The following is a 15,313-nucleotide window of genomic DNA, read 5'->3' as shown; positions in this document are numbered from 1 at the left end:
TCCGGGGTGTCTTTGAATTCAATCCTCTGTAGGTTGATTATTTTCATTTCCATCAAACGATGTGGCATCCTTTCATTCATAACACATTACCCAGTCCATATTAGTATAGATATCCAGCGTGATATTTTTCCCCATTGAGATCTGATGTGTTTTCAAAGTGTTCCTTTAATTTTTTTGAGCAGTGTATATATACTTTTCTACTTACTATAGTACTGTGCTGCTAGATTTATTATTTTTGTTTTAACACATTTTAAGGAAGTTGTTTAAATCTTTATATTAAACTTTTATATTTTTTTAACCAATTTTAAATGAAAACCCCTGCTCTAGAACACATCAGATAACTTTAAACCCGGTCGATAATTTGTCCACCTTCAGCAATGTCTAAGTTTATTTCTTTAGGTCCAACACTGTTGTGGTAAATGATGAGATGTCTCTTCACAAGAATAAATGCCCTTAGTTGTGTCCAAATACAGTTTGCACTGAAATGTCAATGGCTATGAAAGTTCAGCCAGGAGCATAATTGTATTGGCTTGTAAGATCAATAGTGCTGTAAAATTGATTAATTACATCTCTTATAAAAGTTTGTAAATATATATGTGTATGTCTGTGTGTGTGTATATATATATATATATATATATATATATATATATATATATATATATATATATATAAACTTTGTTAGATGCTTTGGTAGACAGCACTAAAGATCAATAAAATGATACTTTGGGGATTTACATGAAATTGTAAGAATGAAAAGTTTAATTTGTGATTGACTCCGTGTCAAAATGCAACTGAATAAGAGTGCAGGAATTCGAGTGAAGTACAGCAATGAAGTTCAATTAATCAAGGACTAATAACCCCCTGCTTGTCAGTGGATCATTAGGCGCAGTTCCCCGTGTGAGCGCTAGATGTCGCCACTCCTCTCACATTCACTCAGCAGCAGAAGCACCTCGTCCCCCGCTGCCTGCACATCATACCATATCATAAACCGCTACCATTACTGCCAGCGAGCTAACAACATACCCTTCAAAAACAGGATCTCATAAACGCCCGAGGTAAGGACATAACACTGAATTAACGATTTGTATTGTACTTCTCTATAGCGACATGCGTGAACATACGAGATCACAATCATTTTATTAATCCTCGGCTGGATTTTCCAAACATCTGTTTCGTAAGAGATGCGTTAGCCAGCTTTAGCAAAATAACAACCTGCCTTAAAATTATTCTCCAAACGGTATCAGCTCTTCGAGCCAGTCTCAGTGTTTACTTGACGCTTTTGCAGATTATGTGGCACGAAATTGCGTTGCATGTCAACTGTAAAACTGGAGTGATATATAAAGCCTATACACATCTATATATTCACATATGAGAAGTTGGGTTATTCTACGAAATAGACGCATTTTCCAGTTCGATAAGGGGATTTAAATTAAAAAAAAAAAAAAAAAAGATTTTTTATATTCACTGAGACAATTAGTGTTAATGAATTGCATTGTGCTATATCAAGCAAAATTAATGCATTTCAATGCATTATAGAACAGTCAGGAATGATATATTGTAACAGGGTTGACAGTTTTTAGTTAAAGTTGATATTGCAAGGTCGTGAAACTAGAAAGTGTTTATTAGGAGGATCATTTAATACTGGTATTTCAGCAAATATCCATATTTTTACATTACATGTTCAGGTAAACAGGATTGAAAATTAAGAATGAACTACTGACAACGTTGGCAAAAAAGAAAGAAAGAAAGAAAATATTGTAACTTGTCCTTCAAGAAATCACATTTTGAAAGTTTGTATATGTGTATTTTTTCTGTGTTTAAAGTTAGCATTATCCATTGATTGTTAAAATAATTTTTTTCCCACATAATATGAGAGACAAAAATGGCACCTATTTTGTAGAATGACCCAGTTACTGAAGAATTCAGCATCCTTAATTCATTTTCATCCTGCCTGTTTGACAGCTGACAAGTGAAACCCGTAAAATCACTGGCTGTGTGTCAACATCTTGTGAGCTTCCTGCCTAGACAGTATTTTTGTGCATCAAAGGCACATTTGAAAGGTGCACATGTCCAAAAATGCTGTCTAGTTTGATAGCTCACCAGGCTTCGACAGTTATTGTGTGATGCTTTAATCCGTATAATATAATGAAAGGAGATGCATGCATGCAAGTACATTAGATGTCAGTTGTGCTTTATTATTAACAAATGATATTTTGTATCCACTGACTTGCTTGGGTGTTTGGGTCTAAAATAGTTTGCCTTGTAGGCATAAGAAGGCCCCTGGAGGGCTTTTCCCTGTGGAATGAGCCATTCGGGTATGATTTGAAATCTAGCTTTGGATGCGCTCGATCAAGTTGTTTATTTATCAGGCTTTATTTGCAAAAAGTATGATTGTGGTTGCCATAGTTACTTTTCATTTCTTAGTTTATGGAATGTGATCAGATGCAACTAACATAACACGGTAAATATCCACCGACTTGGCCTTTTTGTTTTTAAACTGCTGTAAAATTCCAGAAAAAAAGAATTACAACAAAAAAAAAAAAACAGTTTGTAAAAACAAACAGAAATTTTGTTTTAAGTAATGCACTTGCAATAGGGGCAAGGCATTGCACTGGGATAAACTATAAAAAAAAAAACACCCATCATTTTACAGTTAAAATAAAATATAATTTTGTACAGAAGTTTAAGCACCAGAATACGAGCTTCACATTTCTGCTTTTTAAACCCTGCTGAATATTTTGCCCCATAGACCTTATTCAGAGCAGCGCCATCACAGGAATGAAAGCGAGGCTGTGAAGGATAGACTTACCGTGTTTTCAACGGCATCCGCTGTAAAAGCAGTATAAAGCTCCAAGATCACTTATAATTTTCTGTACTTATAATGACTATCCCTCACAGCCTCGCTTTCATTCCCGCTAATGAAAGATGGCGCTGCTGTGAATAAGGTCTATAGACTTCAACTGTCAATGCACTATAGTAAAACTGAGTAAATAAACATAATTATCTGTGGTCATCATCGAGACTGTTACAATGGTGTTGAGGGAGCTTAACTCATTTTCCACCCAGAACTTGTGTTTAATGTGTTCGGTATAACATGGTGGTTTAATGTTGGAAATTGAAAGACGAATGTGTATTTAAATTGGGTCATTTATGTAGTAGAAATGTGAAATTATTTTAGAAGTTGGTGCCTTCTAGACTGAGAAAAGCCAGAAAATTAATTTTTGGCTCATGTGGATGAAAGACAACAACTCCCAGAATGCACTTGCTTCGCTGCCCTACGAGGCCACGCCCAAGCCACGCCTACCGGTTACAGAGGGCAGTATCGGAAGAAATTAAACAACTAGGCTACTAGTTGACTCAAAACTGAAAAGACGCCGTTTTATCGTGAGATCCCACCCCCTATGGGCGGGTTGAAAACATGCGGAACAAGCTCCTACTATTGGCTGTAGTCTCTAGACTCTAGCCAAAAAAGCCTCTGATGACGCAAAATTGCGTTTTTTTTCCAGACACACTATACAGAAATCTCTCGTCTCAGGGGGACATGAGGGTGGGAAGCACGGTCATTCGAAAATACTACCGGGTTTCTACTGATACAAAGCTTAATGCTAATCGGTGAAGTATCCCTTTAAATCACACTTTTAAAAAAAATCTGTGAAATGTACAGTAAAAAACTAAGAAGAAACGGATTCAGCACAATGAAAAACCATCAAATGCGAAGTGTCACACTGGGAATGTCTGGGAATTTACGTTTATTTCAGTCAAAACTATAACTTCTTTTTCACTTCCAAAAACCATAAATTTAACAGTATTTTACTGTAAAATGACATGAAATAGCCTGATAGATGTATTACAGTTTTCAATGTATAGACCTGATGCGCCAGAGAAACAAGCACGCCGCCGTCTTTAGAATTTTGTCTTTGAACTTTGTTTTGTTTTTTGCGGTAGCTCTGTATATTTCTATGGTGTCGCTGTCGAAGAGTATATGGTGAAGTGGATATACTTATTGTAGAATTAATGAAAGTTATCATGAGCATTGTAATGTTTGAAGCGGGTGTCTTAACAAATGTCTGCAGACCGGGAACATTTTAAAACAAGTGGTTCATTCATAAATCCGAAAGATCTTACCAGAAGACAGAACACAACGAGCGCAGCGCTGAAAAGGGGCGGGGCTACATAAGAACTGTAATGGAACTTACTGTTAACCAATTAACAGGTAACATTTTTACTATATAAAAATTATAAATATTTTTTTACACTGCATAACCTCTTGTCATCATTACTCTTGACCAAAGATTAGTACTTCCCTGTTAAAGCGTACGTTTCAAAGAATGCTGCACTCCAGATGGTCCCATACGGTCAATCCTCTCTGGACCCTTTTCCCTGTGGATGCCCTATGTATCTCACCATAATAATAACAACCAGGGAGTGGAAAGTGTGTGTTAAACTCAGTCATCTGGTGTAAGGCTGCATCTGTTTGTTTCTATCGGATGATTGGTTTCTTCCAGGAGGTTATCCAAGGGCTCGATTGAAAACGGTGGATCTTTCTATGCGTTTGATGTTGTACTTTGTAGAAGCCCTTTAATGTAGACCCCTTTTGTTATACATGTGGTCAGTGGGGGACCAGGCCCCAGGGATTGTTTCCGTGTGAGTCCAAGTCTCAACAAATGAGGTTTGTGTGTGTTTGGATGGTTGCGGGGACATGGAGGAGAAACACTTGGTTTGCAATCCATCAAAGATCGAAGTAGGTCACAGAAGAATGTGGAAACTGCTCTCTGATTAAAATAGCTCAGCCTACCATTGCAGTCGGGTCACATCTTGCCCGCATCTACCGTGTATTTCCTGTTTTTGAAAAGAGGATGTGATAATCTGCTTTGTGATAAGGTATGCTTGCAACGTACACATAATTCTACCGCGTCAGTTTCAAAGTCGCTTGCCGCTCGGACTTGATAAATGCACATCAATCCCTCTGAGTTTCTGCACACTTTCATCATCCCGCCATCAGCACCTGGTCTGATAAATGTGTCGTACATGCATGGTCGCTCTGTGCTCAGCTGGGCTGTCTCTCTTGTCTGCGAGGTTGAGAGATGTGAGGATGGGAAGTCTCAAACGGCGTCCACACCAGTGATTCAAATAGCTGATTCATTTTGTTGCGTGCTACTTTATTAGCCAACATGTACTAATAAGAAAGGGGTACAGTAATGGCATCAGATGTCATACTTTGATATGATACTGAATGATTGTCATCAGAGATAATCAATTCTTCTGATGTTGTACCAATAGTCACACTTTTTAACGCAATCAGTTTCTTTAATATTTTTAATAATGATTTTGAAATAAGTCTCTTATAGTCTCCAGAGCTGCATTTATTTGATCAAAAATACTGTAAAAACAGTAGTAAAAATATTGAAATATTGAAATAATGTGAAATATTATTACCACTTTAATATTTAACCAGTTGTATTTTAATATATTTAATATTTTAATATTTTTGGTGCTCAAGAAACATTTCTCAGTACACAATATTCATATATAACAAATAAATATCAGGGAATTTTAAATTGGTGTAAGCTTGTAAGTTTCATGACAATTAAAAAATATTTTTTGCAATTATGCTCAATATTTTGCATACTATTTATATAATATTTAATAACAAATTTAAGGCTATCATATATATATATATATATATATATATATATATATATATATATATATAAAATGTACATTATAAAATATTGCTCTTTGTGAGAGATTGGCAATATCAGGAAATATCAATGTTGAAAACAGTTGTGCTGCTTAATATTTGTTTTGTGGAAACTTCATTAATTTAATGCATCCTTGCTGAATAAAATTATTAATTTCGTTCAACAACAACAACAAGAAAAAAATCTTACTGTCCCCAAATTTTTGAACAGTTTTGTAAAATGACATTTAAGATTAAAATAGAAACTGCATAAATATAATGGCAGTAATATATAACTTATTAAAATGTTTAATAATGAGCATAATGGTACTTTTGTCTGCTTGAATGATGATGTATGTTTGAAAATGTTTAGAACACAGGATGCTGCAAATATCATGTTACAATCACTTGGCTGTCACTTGTTGTCATATTGATGTCATGTACAATCCATCATTCATTCTCCTGCTGGCAGAACCTCTCAGTAGGTGATGGATGGAGAGAGAGACAGTTCAATAAACAAAATAAACAACATTTTTGCATTGTATGCCTAAATATGAATGGTGCTCGGCTTGCTTAATACAAAGGTTGACACATAAGTTGTTTCTTAGGTGCTCTGACTGGTTCTATCATGTTGCTATGTGGTCGCTAGGGTGTTCTGGGTGATTATAAAGTGGTTTAAAGTCTAGCCCCAAGTGTCTATGGTATTCTGGTCTCTGGATATGACTTGGTCCTTCTTTCGATGTGATTTTCATTGAGGTTATTTCCAGTATGACTGACATTTTTAGCTAGAAAAGCTAGAATCCTCATCAGCGTGTTCTGATTTAATGTGAAAATGAGTGTCAGGGACGTAATAACTTGAGAAATGGATGCGGGAGGGGTCAAAGGTGAGGAACGCTGAGAAAAATGTGCTTTTTTTTTCGCAGCGTGTTCTTGAAAGAGGGAGAGAGAACACCATCTTCCAGCTGTGTGGGTGTTTTGACAGGAGAATGCATGGAGGCCAGGGCCCCGAGATGATATTACAGCAAAAACATCAGTAGAGATTCGATCGCAGATGAAGAAATGACAGAGACAGAGAAGAAAAACTAAGCTGCATTGAATCTCTGTGAATGTGAGAGATAGATAGAAATGAGGACGCATGGAGGGGGTGGGCACAACCCACACAAGTTCTCCTTTCTGAACCCCTCGGAGTAATGAATGTCTTTTTTTATTGTACTTGCTTATATTTCTCTCGTTCTGAGAGACCCACACCTCTCCCACACACACAGTGTCTCTAATGTTCAGAAAATCTGCTTTCCAAAGAAACTGCAGCACTTTGCATGTAAATCAAGGCCATTAGAAACAGAGCATTAGAGCAGAGCAGAATGGAGATATGTAATCTTTTTCCAGAAGGCTTTACTTTGAGGAACGTTTGAAGCATCTTATATTAAGCTTATTAGCTGTATACAGTCATTTAATTTGTACAGATAAGGAGGACAAGACTCAGAGAATAAGGACAGAGAAAAATAGAGGTCAAGCATATGTTTTTGAGTCCGTTCCCATTTATGCTTTATCCTAATCAGCATCAGGGAAGACCTGCAAATCTTGGTGTTTTTTAAAATGTTGACTTTGTAGGATTGTAAAAGGTATGGAATATATATATTTAACCCTATATTGTCAAAAGTTAAAATGCATAAATGGTAAAATTACATAAATACATACAATAGTAAAAATGATATAATACATTATTAATTTTAATCAATAAAAAAAAAAAAAATTATATATATATATATATATATATATATATATATATATATATATATATACAATTTATTTTTATAATTAATAATTATATATTAATTATAATATATAATTATTTTTATTTTTATGGCGTATACTTTTTGTATATGGCATAGACTTCAAAGTCATGGGAAAAAATATAATAAAAAAATTAAAAATATATTTAATATATTGAATATTATAAATGAATACCAATTAATTAAAAAGTAAATGTTAAATATAATTATTATATAACAAATATAATAAATATATTATGTATAAACTGTACATTACAAAATATTGGGGATTGAAATGGCTCTTTGTGATCTATATTAGGGGTGGGCAAATGTACAGAAAAAGTACAGAAAATATAATGTCCTTTTGACTTGACTTTTCCTAATTTTCATAAAGCCACTTCCCAAATGATACTCAAAATCAAAGAAATGTATTGGTCAAAAGCTGTGGGAGCCCTGTGAGTTGACATTTCTGTATGTTCTGTATGACACCTAAGATTTACCAAATCTGTTTTTCTTGCCAGGTGTTGATGGAGGGACTACTGAGAGGTGTTTGGGAAGGACACTATGTTTCCCTGTGTCTCCTCCTGGCCCTCTTCTGATCCCCCTGCCGCTCTCGGCCATGCTCCGCCCATTCCCTCGGTACAGCCACTGCCTGACCTGCTGCGGAGCTGCGTTGTGTTCCCTTCCCCATCCACGCGCCTGAGCCCTTGCACCAACGAGATGGAGTCCATGATTGTGGTGACGGAGTACGAGCCCAGTGATGGCTCAGGGCAGGAGGGCGGAGAGGAGGAGGAGGTGGAGGACATGGACAGCTCGGAAACGCCAGAGCCGGCATCGTCAGGTCCGGTGCCGCCCTTCCGTATAGCCTCCTGTGATCTCTTATCCCACACGTTGGGCCGCCCGGAAGCGCTCTTCCCAGAACCGCAGGAGCACAGAGGTAGACTCAGCCTCTCCGACAGGAAGCTGTCGCTACAGGAACGCTCACAGACACTTTCGTCGCCCTGTGGCTCTCCGGGGCTGAACGGACGCTATATTTACCCATCGCTGCCCTACTCGCCAATCACCTCCCCTCACTCGTCTCCACGCCTCCCTCGAAGACCAACCGTGGAGTCTCATCGTGTGTCCATCACAGACCTGCAGGTAGGTGGCCCGAGTTAACCAAGTGTGTTTGGAAGTGTTTGAAAGTCTCTTACAAACAACAACACAATGGCTACCATCATGCCTAATAATTATGTAAGACTACCTGTCAAAAGTTTGGAATAATTTAGATTTTTATTTATTTATTTATTTGTTAAGTCTCTTATGCTCATCAAAGCTGCGTTAATGTGATCCAACACACAATAAAAACAGTAATTGTGAAATATTATTACTAAATAAAATAGCTGTTTTCTATTTTAAGAAAACAGTTTTTGCTGCTTAATATGTTTGTGGAAATCATAATAAAAAGATTTCAGGATTATTTGATGAATAGGAAGCTCAAAATAACAGTTTTTATTTGAAAAGAAACATTAAATGTCTTTACTGTCACTTTTGATGCATTTAATGCATTCTTGCTGAATAAAAGTATTAATTTCTTTTTTTTTTATTCTTAATTGGTTGGTTGTGCATCATGGTTTCCACAAAAATATGAAGCAGCACAGCTGTTTTCAGCATTGAAAATAAGAAATGTATCTTGAGCAGCAAATTAGAATGATTTTTGACAGGTCATGTGACACTTAAGACTTTCACATGAAAAAAAAAAACAGCTTTCATCACAGGATTAAATTACATTTTGAAATATATTCACATAAAATCAGTTCTTTTAAATTGTAAAATTTCACAATGTTACTGTTTTAACTGTATTTTTAATCAAATAAATGCAGCCTTGGTGAGCATTAGAGACTACTTTCAAAAACATTAAAAAATCGTAACAACCACTAAAAACGAGACAATGCTATTGCCTGAGATTTGAGCTGCTTGTTTGAGAACTGATGTTGTCTTTGAGAAGATCATTTCCTTTTCTTCAAGTCTGCAAAGTCAAGGTTGAGAAGGTGTGTAAGGTAAGGTTACTGACAGGAGCAATTGCCTTCCTCTTATTGGTGCTTGTCAAGAGAAAATGCCCCAATAGATGCTTCTGCTTTTCCATTAGGACATGAAATCAGTAAGAAATGTGTGTAGCTTTAGCTTGTGTGCCTTTCTCGGCTCAAATACTCCCTGTAGTACTTCTTTTGCTAATGCTTTTGATTCTTTGAACCTGGAATGTTGCGAGCATCATTCTTGATGAGAGAATCAAGTTTGCGTTTGCTGTTATCTTTGGCCACACTGGCTGAAGTAGTTGTTTTTCAGTGACTAAAACCCCCTTAAAAAGACCTCAGTGTCACTGATCAATGAAATCTGTGTCTTTATTTCAAAAGGACTGCGTGCAGCTCAACCAGTACAAGCTGAAAGATGAGATCGGAAAGGTATGTTTATTTTTCATTTATTATTTATGCATAGATCATTCCCTGCTAAGAGTGAGATGAATGAAAGCTCTGCTGAAATATTAATTGTGCTGTTGTTCTTATTTCAGAACAAACTAATATCTCCCATATTTGGTATAGTAAATAAAAAATGCAAATGATTTCTGAAGGATCATGTGACACTGAAGACTGGAGTAATGGCTGCTGAAAATTCAGCTTTGCCATCACAGGAATAAATAAATCTTTAAAATATATTAAAGTAGGAAACAGTCATTTAAAATGGTAATAATATTTCACAATATTACTGTTTTTACTGTACAAATAAATGCAGCCATGGTGAGCATAAGTTACTTCTTTCAAAATTTCTTGGTAAATTCTTACCAATCCCAAAAGTTGTATGTATAAAATAAAAAAATAAAAAATACAAAAACAACAGATTGACACTATTGACCATTCAGAATTTAAGTAAAATCATCATGTTTTTTTTTATGGAATAGAATAGAATAGAGAATACAGTTTGTAACTGTTTGTTCAATGTTGTACACTTCAAAGATAATTTAATTCATATTTTAGTAGTATTTTTGCTTTATTTCTTAACATTTCTAAAACCAGGTAGATTTCCTTTTAGGCACAATTGCTTAATATATTAAAATTAATTAAATAAATGTTTAAATTATCTTGGAATACCATTTATTAGAATTGAACAGAACAGAACAGAATAGACATGTACCATGTTTTGAAACAAAGTATGTTTTACCATGTTTGTTTTGTTTTTGCTATGGGATATAAATATGGTGATCATAATATATATAGCAAAGTACCATGGTATTCCCATCTGATGCCATCAATAAACCATAGCACTACCACCATACATTATTCTAAGAAGCATAGAGTAGGATAAGAGCATGAAATGAATTTTCTACAATATTTATAGTAATGCAGCAATGAAATTTAAAGGAGCAGTGACGTGTTTTCACTGTTGCTGTTCCACTAAGCTTCATCTTGATACGAGGGCATGGAAAACTGTCAGCTTGGATGTGGAGATTCCTGCTCTGCTCTCATCTCTGGTGTCTGAGGGTTGGATTCCCTGCTGGGATGGCAATCTGCTCTCCCAGCTGGGACCTGTGTGTGTGTGTAGGTTTGAGAGAGATAGAGACAGAACAGAAGTGGAATCATGCCTGTCTGTGGAGTTCATCATGACACCGGCTGTTGCCTACTGGCTCGGTTTGGTTTACATGTTCTCCAGTTAATCAAATGGCAAAAATGCTTGGACACTTTAGTTCCTGTTTCCCTCAGGTTAATGCCTGTTACTGATTGTGTTTGCACTGCAATTTGTTCCACTTACAAGTTGTCGTGAATGACGCACCTTGTTTTTTGGATAAAGGGCTCCTATGGAGTTGTCAAGCTGGCGTACAATGAAGACGACAACACATACTATGTAAGTGATGCAACCCGGTCTCTTAACAATCTCGCACACATATATTTACGCACTTCATTTCAGTTTTATTTAGGCGAGTAAAGAGCTAACATCCTAGTGTTATTGGTAATCTTTGAATTATGATTGCCTAGTTGAGGTGCCCTTCAGCAGCCAAAAATGGTCCCTTAGACACCATCACAGGCTGCCTTCAAATCGTCTCAGGAAGTTCCTCCTTTCGGGCTCCAAAATCATAATTATGATGTACATTCTAGTGATTTGAATTGGAGTAAAATGGACATGTTTCATTCTATTTTTTGCATTTTAGCTCTAGTGCAGAGGTAGGCAAGTTTGGTCCTAGAGAGCCACTGTCCTGCAGAGTTTGGCTCCAGCCCTGAAAAAGTCTACAGGACAGCGGCTCTCTAGGACCATACTTGCCTACCCCTGCTCTAGTGCAACAATATAAAGAGAAAAGCATACAGATTTGGTATGCTGTATTTTTTTTAAAGAATGATGGAATTTGTAGTTTTTCTGCACAAGCCCATTGCCTCATAATCCAGCTAACTCCTCTATTAACTCTTTCCCTGCCATTGATGGAAATTTCCGGTTTGCCGTGTTTTCACTGTTATACGGTAGGGGGCGCTATGACACATCTTCTGAATGAGAACTGAATCTCCTGATCAAAAAACATGTGAAGAAGAATTAGAAACAAGCAGGGGGGCAGCGTTTCATTTTATGTTGAAGCTTCCCCGGGCGCCGCCATTGGCTAGCAGACCATCACCTGCTGTTAGCATTCCATTGACTCCCATTCATTTTGGCGTCACTTTGACAGCGAATAACTTTACATCTGAGGCGTTTAAAGACTCCATTTGTCCATTATTTATTTCTAAAGAAACACGAAAATGTATAAAAGGCTCCATTACCTTGTATCTTACGTTATGGCCCCGTAGAAGCAGTTTTTGTAAAAATAGGCTAACGATTGCGTCATAACCACGCGACTCTCTGTCGCACAGTTGAGAGATTACCGCATGGACAGGAGGAGAAGCTCGCGGGCAATCGGGGGGACGTGGAGGCAAAATGGCAAAGTAATTAATCAGAATACTTAGCAAAAGTTTCTCCTGCTCCTATCTCATGGACACCTCCTACTCACACTCTCCGTCTATGCAAGTTTCGGAAGGGAATGATTCAGATTTCGCTTGGCACAGCTACTAGAAGACAGACGGGTTGCTCACGTCACATCTACGTCGTCAAGCTCAGTTTGAGTCTGCGCAGTACGCTCGACCATCAGGAAGTTAGTGCTTCTAATTGACTTCACTTTCCTCCGTTTATATACTGTCTATGGAAACAAGCGATAGCATATCTAAGCAGAGGCATGTAAAATATCACGATCATCAACATTAAACAGCATATAAATCAAAACTGCCTAATGATACTGAATGAAATGTCGACCCAGGACGAGCTATAGGATTGTGAAGCTTTGGGGGTGTTAATGGACTCAATCTACTCAATCTATGTTTTGATCATCGTTCTGAATCCGATCTGGATGTAGTCAAAAACCAGGCGGCAACCTTCCTGTCTCTCTCTTGAAACCAACACGGAAGTGACTTAAACTGCAGTTCATCGACTGGCCGCTAGAGACAGGCTGCAAAAGAGAGTCAATCCCATATACCCCCCATGTTAAACATTATAGCAGAAAAAAATGTGTTTACAGCCTGGTGCAAAAAGTGGTTTTGGTCTAGATTGCTAATTTTGCCCTTCATGACAACTGTGAGGGGGGTGAATTTTTTATAACTCATCCGTTTAAATAATATTAAGCCTTAAAGTTCTGCATAATTAAGGCGTGGCCACTTGAGTGACGGGTGGATTGCCGCTGCTGTCACTACTAGCTTTTTGTCTGCTGTTTGTTAGTTGTTACTTCACCTTAGCTAATCCTGCTTCTTACCAATTTCCGTTTATCCGGGAGTGACGCACGGTGACGCGCTACCAAGATGGCGACGGCCGACTCCGCCCACTTTGGGCTTCAAAAATGCTCTTCAGAAACCTATGGGTGATCTCACGGACACTACGTCCATATTTTTTTTGCAGTCTATGACAAAAATGCGATTTTTCTCAGCTTTTTACTCCAAAATTTTGCTTTTTTATGAAACTTGCCCACATTCAAGTGTTGATAAAAAAACTAAAACGGATGCATTAAGAATATTTTTTTGTTGTTGTTGTTTAAAAGCAGAGGCTCTATTCTTTCTTTTGATATATTGCATGTTCAGATATTCATACAACAAAATATTCTGGGGGCCATGAAAATTTAGTGAAAATGTTGGCGGTGGCTGGCATTGGCAACTTAAAAAAAAAAAAAACGCTGGTGGGGAAAGAGTTAATGTTTGTGATTTTATATATTTTTCATATTCTTGCCACTGTGTATTGTTGAGATTTGATAAATCTTGATAATAATAATATTATTAACATGCTGTAGTAATGATAAGAATAAGAATATAATATGTTGTTGTTGAAATAATTTGATGTTAACTTAAATTTGCTCCTTGCTCTGAGTAGTTATTACTACTTTTTTATCCCATTTTTTGGTGTAGTTGTATCACAGTGCTGGTTGTAGAATGGGGCATATGTTACCCAGCACCAGTAATGACACTGGATATCTGCTCTCACTCTCTCATTCTCACTGCTCTCCACAGGCCATGAAAGTGCTGTCCAAGAAACGACTGATGAGGCAGGCTGGGTTCCCGCGTAAGTGTCTGCTTTAAAGCAGATGGAACGCACAGCGGGGTTTATGATTTGAGTGTATGTGTGTGAGGTTGGGGGCGCACTTTCATCAGCTAGCAGAACGCCTAATACTTCAACCTTTCACATGATTTCCTCTTTGCTGGTTTAAACAGGCAGACCTCCTCCTCGTGGGGCAAGATTGGCCCCTGAGGGCCCCCCTCAGCCCAAAGGGCCTCTGGAGCGTGTTTACCAGGAGATAGCCATCCTCAAGAAGCTTGATCACCCTAATGTGGTTAAGCTTGTGGAGGTGGGTGCTTCTATTCTCAGTATGCAGTATTCTCATAGACTTAAGTCAGCGTGAAGTGTGTAATTTATGCCCAACTAATGGAAGTGGAATTTAAAAAATAATGACTGTTTTCGAACGGGTTTCCCAAAACGCTTCCACCGTCGGACAAACAGAAAATCCACCTATGCATTTATTAAACTGGGATGGGGAAAGTATTTTAACCATGAATGAATGTGAAACAGTGAGAGATAGATATACAGTTTGTTAAACACTGAAAAAATAAATTTTGCTTTGTTTCTAGTAAAATGTTTAAACCTTTCTGAAAACAAGATAATTAAAATAAGACAATTTTAAGTATAAATCTAACAATATGTAGTGAGGTTAATGCAAAAAAAAAAATATATATATGAAGAAGAAGAAACAAACTGTTTTTTAAAAAATATTTTACTGGAAAATTAATTAATTTGCAGTGTACTGATATGTACAGGGCAGCTGTTATTTAGTCAATAAAACACTGAAAGTAAGCCTTTCCACGAATTTCCATTGGACAAAAAAGTCAGGAAAACTGGGTTGTCATAATTAGACGTTAAAAGTTAATGCAGTCCATCATATCAAATGAACTGAATTTTTTTTCCTGAAAGCCTTGTTTGTATTTGCATCAAATTAGATCAAATTTTTATGCTGACTGGTTTCGTTCTCTTTCTAAACAGCTTTGGGTTGTTGTTTTTTTGTAGGTGCTGGATGATCCAAGTGAAGACCATCTGTACATGGGTAAGTCTGGCCAGATACTCATCCTCTTGGCAGATGCTACACACTTGCACATGCACAATTTATTCTACTTTTCGGTGCTTAATGTATGTGAAGCCAGAGAATGTAATGCACAACACCTTAACTCTTTTCCTCTGTGCTTTCACAGTATTCGAGCTTGTCAAACGAGGGTGAGTAAGCACGTTATTTCTGATTGTAGCGCCGGCCCATGCTGTGCTAGTGTCACTCTGCTAGAGAAAC

The 15,313-nt window shown here is 37.1% G+C and overlaps 1 protein-coding gene across 2 annotated transcripts in view; it reads left to right on the top strand.

The window, feature by feature from the left end:
- The first annotated feature begins 926 nt into the window (after positions 1–926).
- Positions 927–15,313, top strand: part of camkk2 (calcium/calmodulin-dependent protein kinase kinase 2) — a 20,853-nt gene continuing 6,466 nt past the window's right edge. For both annotated transcript variants that reach the window (XM_084137486.1, XM_084137487.1), the window contains exons 1-8: positions 927–1,055; positions 7,974–8,592; positions 9,846–9,893; positions 11,275–11,328; positions 13,992–14,043; positions 14,193–14,326; positions 15,040–15,076; positions 15,222–15,243. In XM_084137486.1, coding sequence (XP_083993612.1) covers positions 8,017–8,592; positions 9,846–9,893; positions 11,275–11,328; positions 13,992–14,043; positions 14,193–14,326; positions 15,040–15,076; positions 15,222–15,243 — 923 coding nt within the window. In that variant the 5' untranslated portion in view covers positions 927–1,055; positions 7,974–8,016. The remainder of the gene's footprint in view (positions 1,056–7,973; positions 8,593–9,845; positions 9,894–11,274; positions 11,329–13,991; positions 14,044–14,192; positions 14,327–15,039; positions 15,077–15,221; positions 15,244–15,313) is intronic.

The sequence above is a fragment of the Abramis brama genome (genome assembly GCF_963993115.1).
Source record: "Abramis brama genome assembly, chromosome: 15".
In the NCBI taxonomy this organism is placed as follows: domain Eukaryota; kingdom Metazoa; phylum Chordata; class Actinopteri; order Cypriniformes; family Leuciscidae; genus Abramis; species Abramis brama.
Note: the sequence above shows the minus strand (reverse complement) of the source record. Positions and strands in the feature narration are given on the sequence as shown.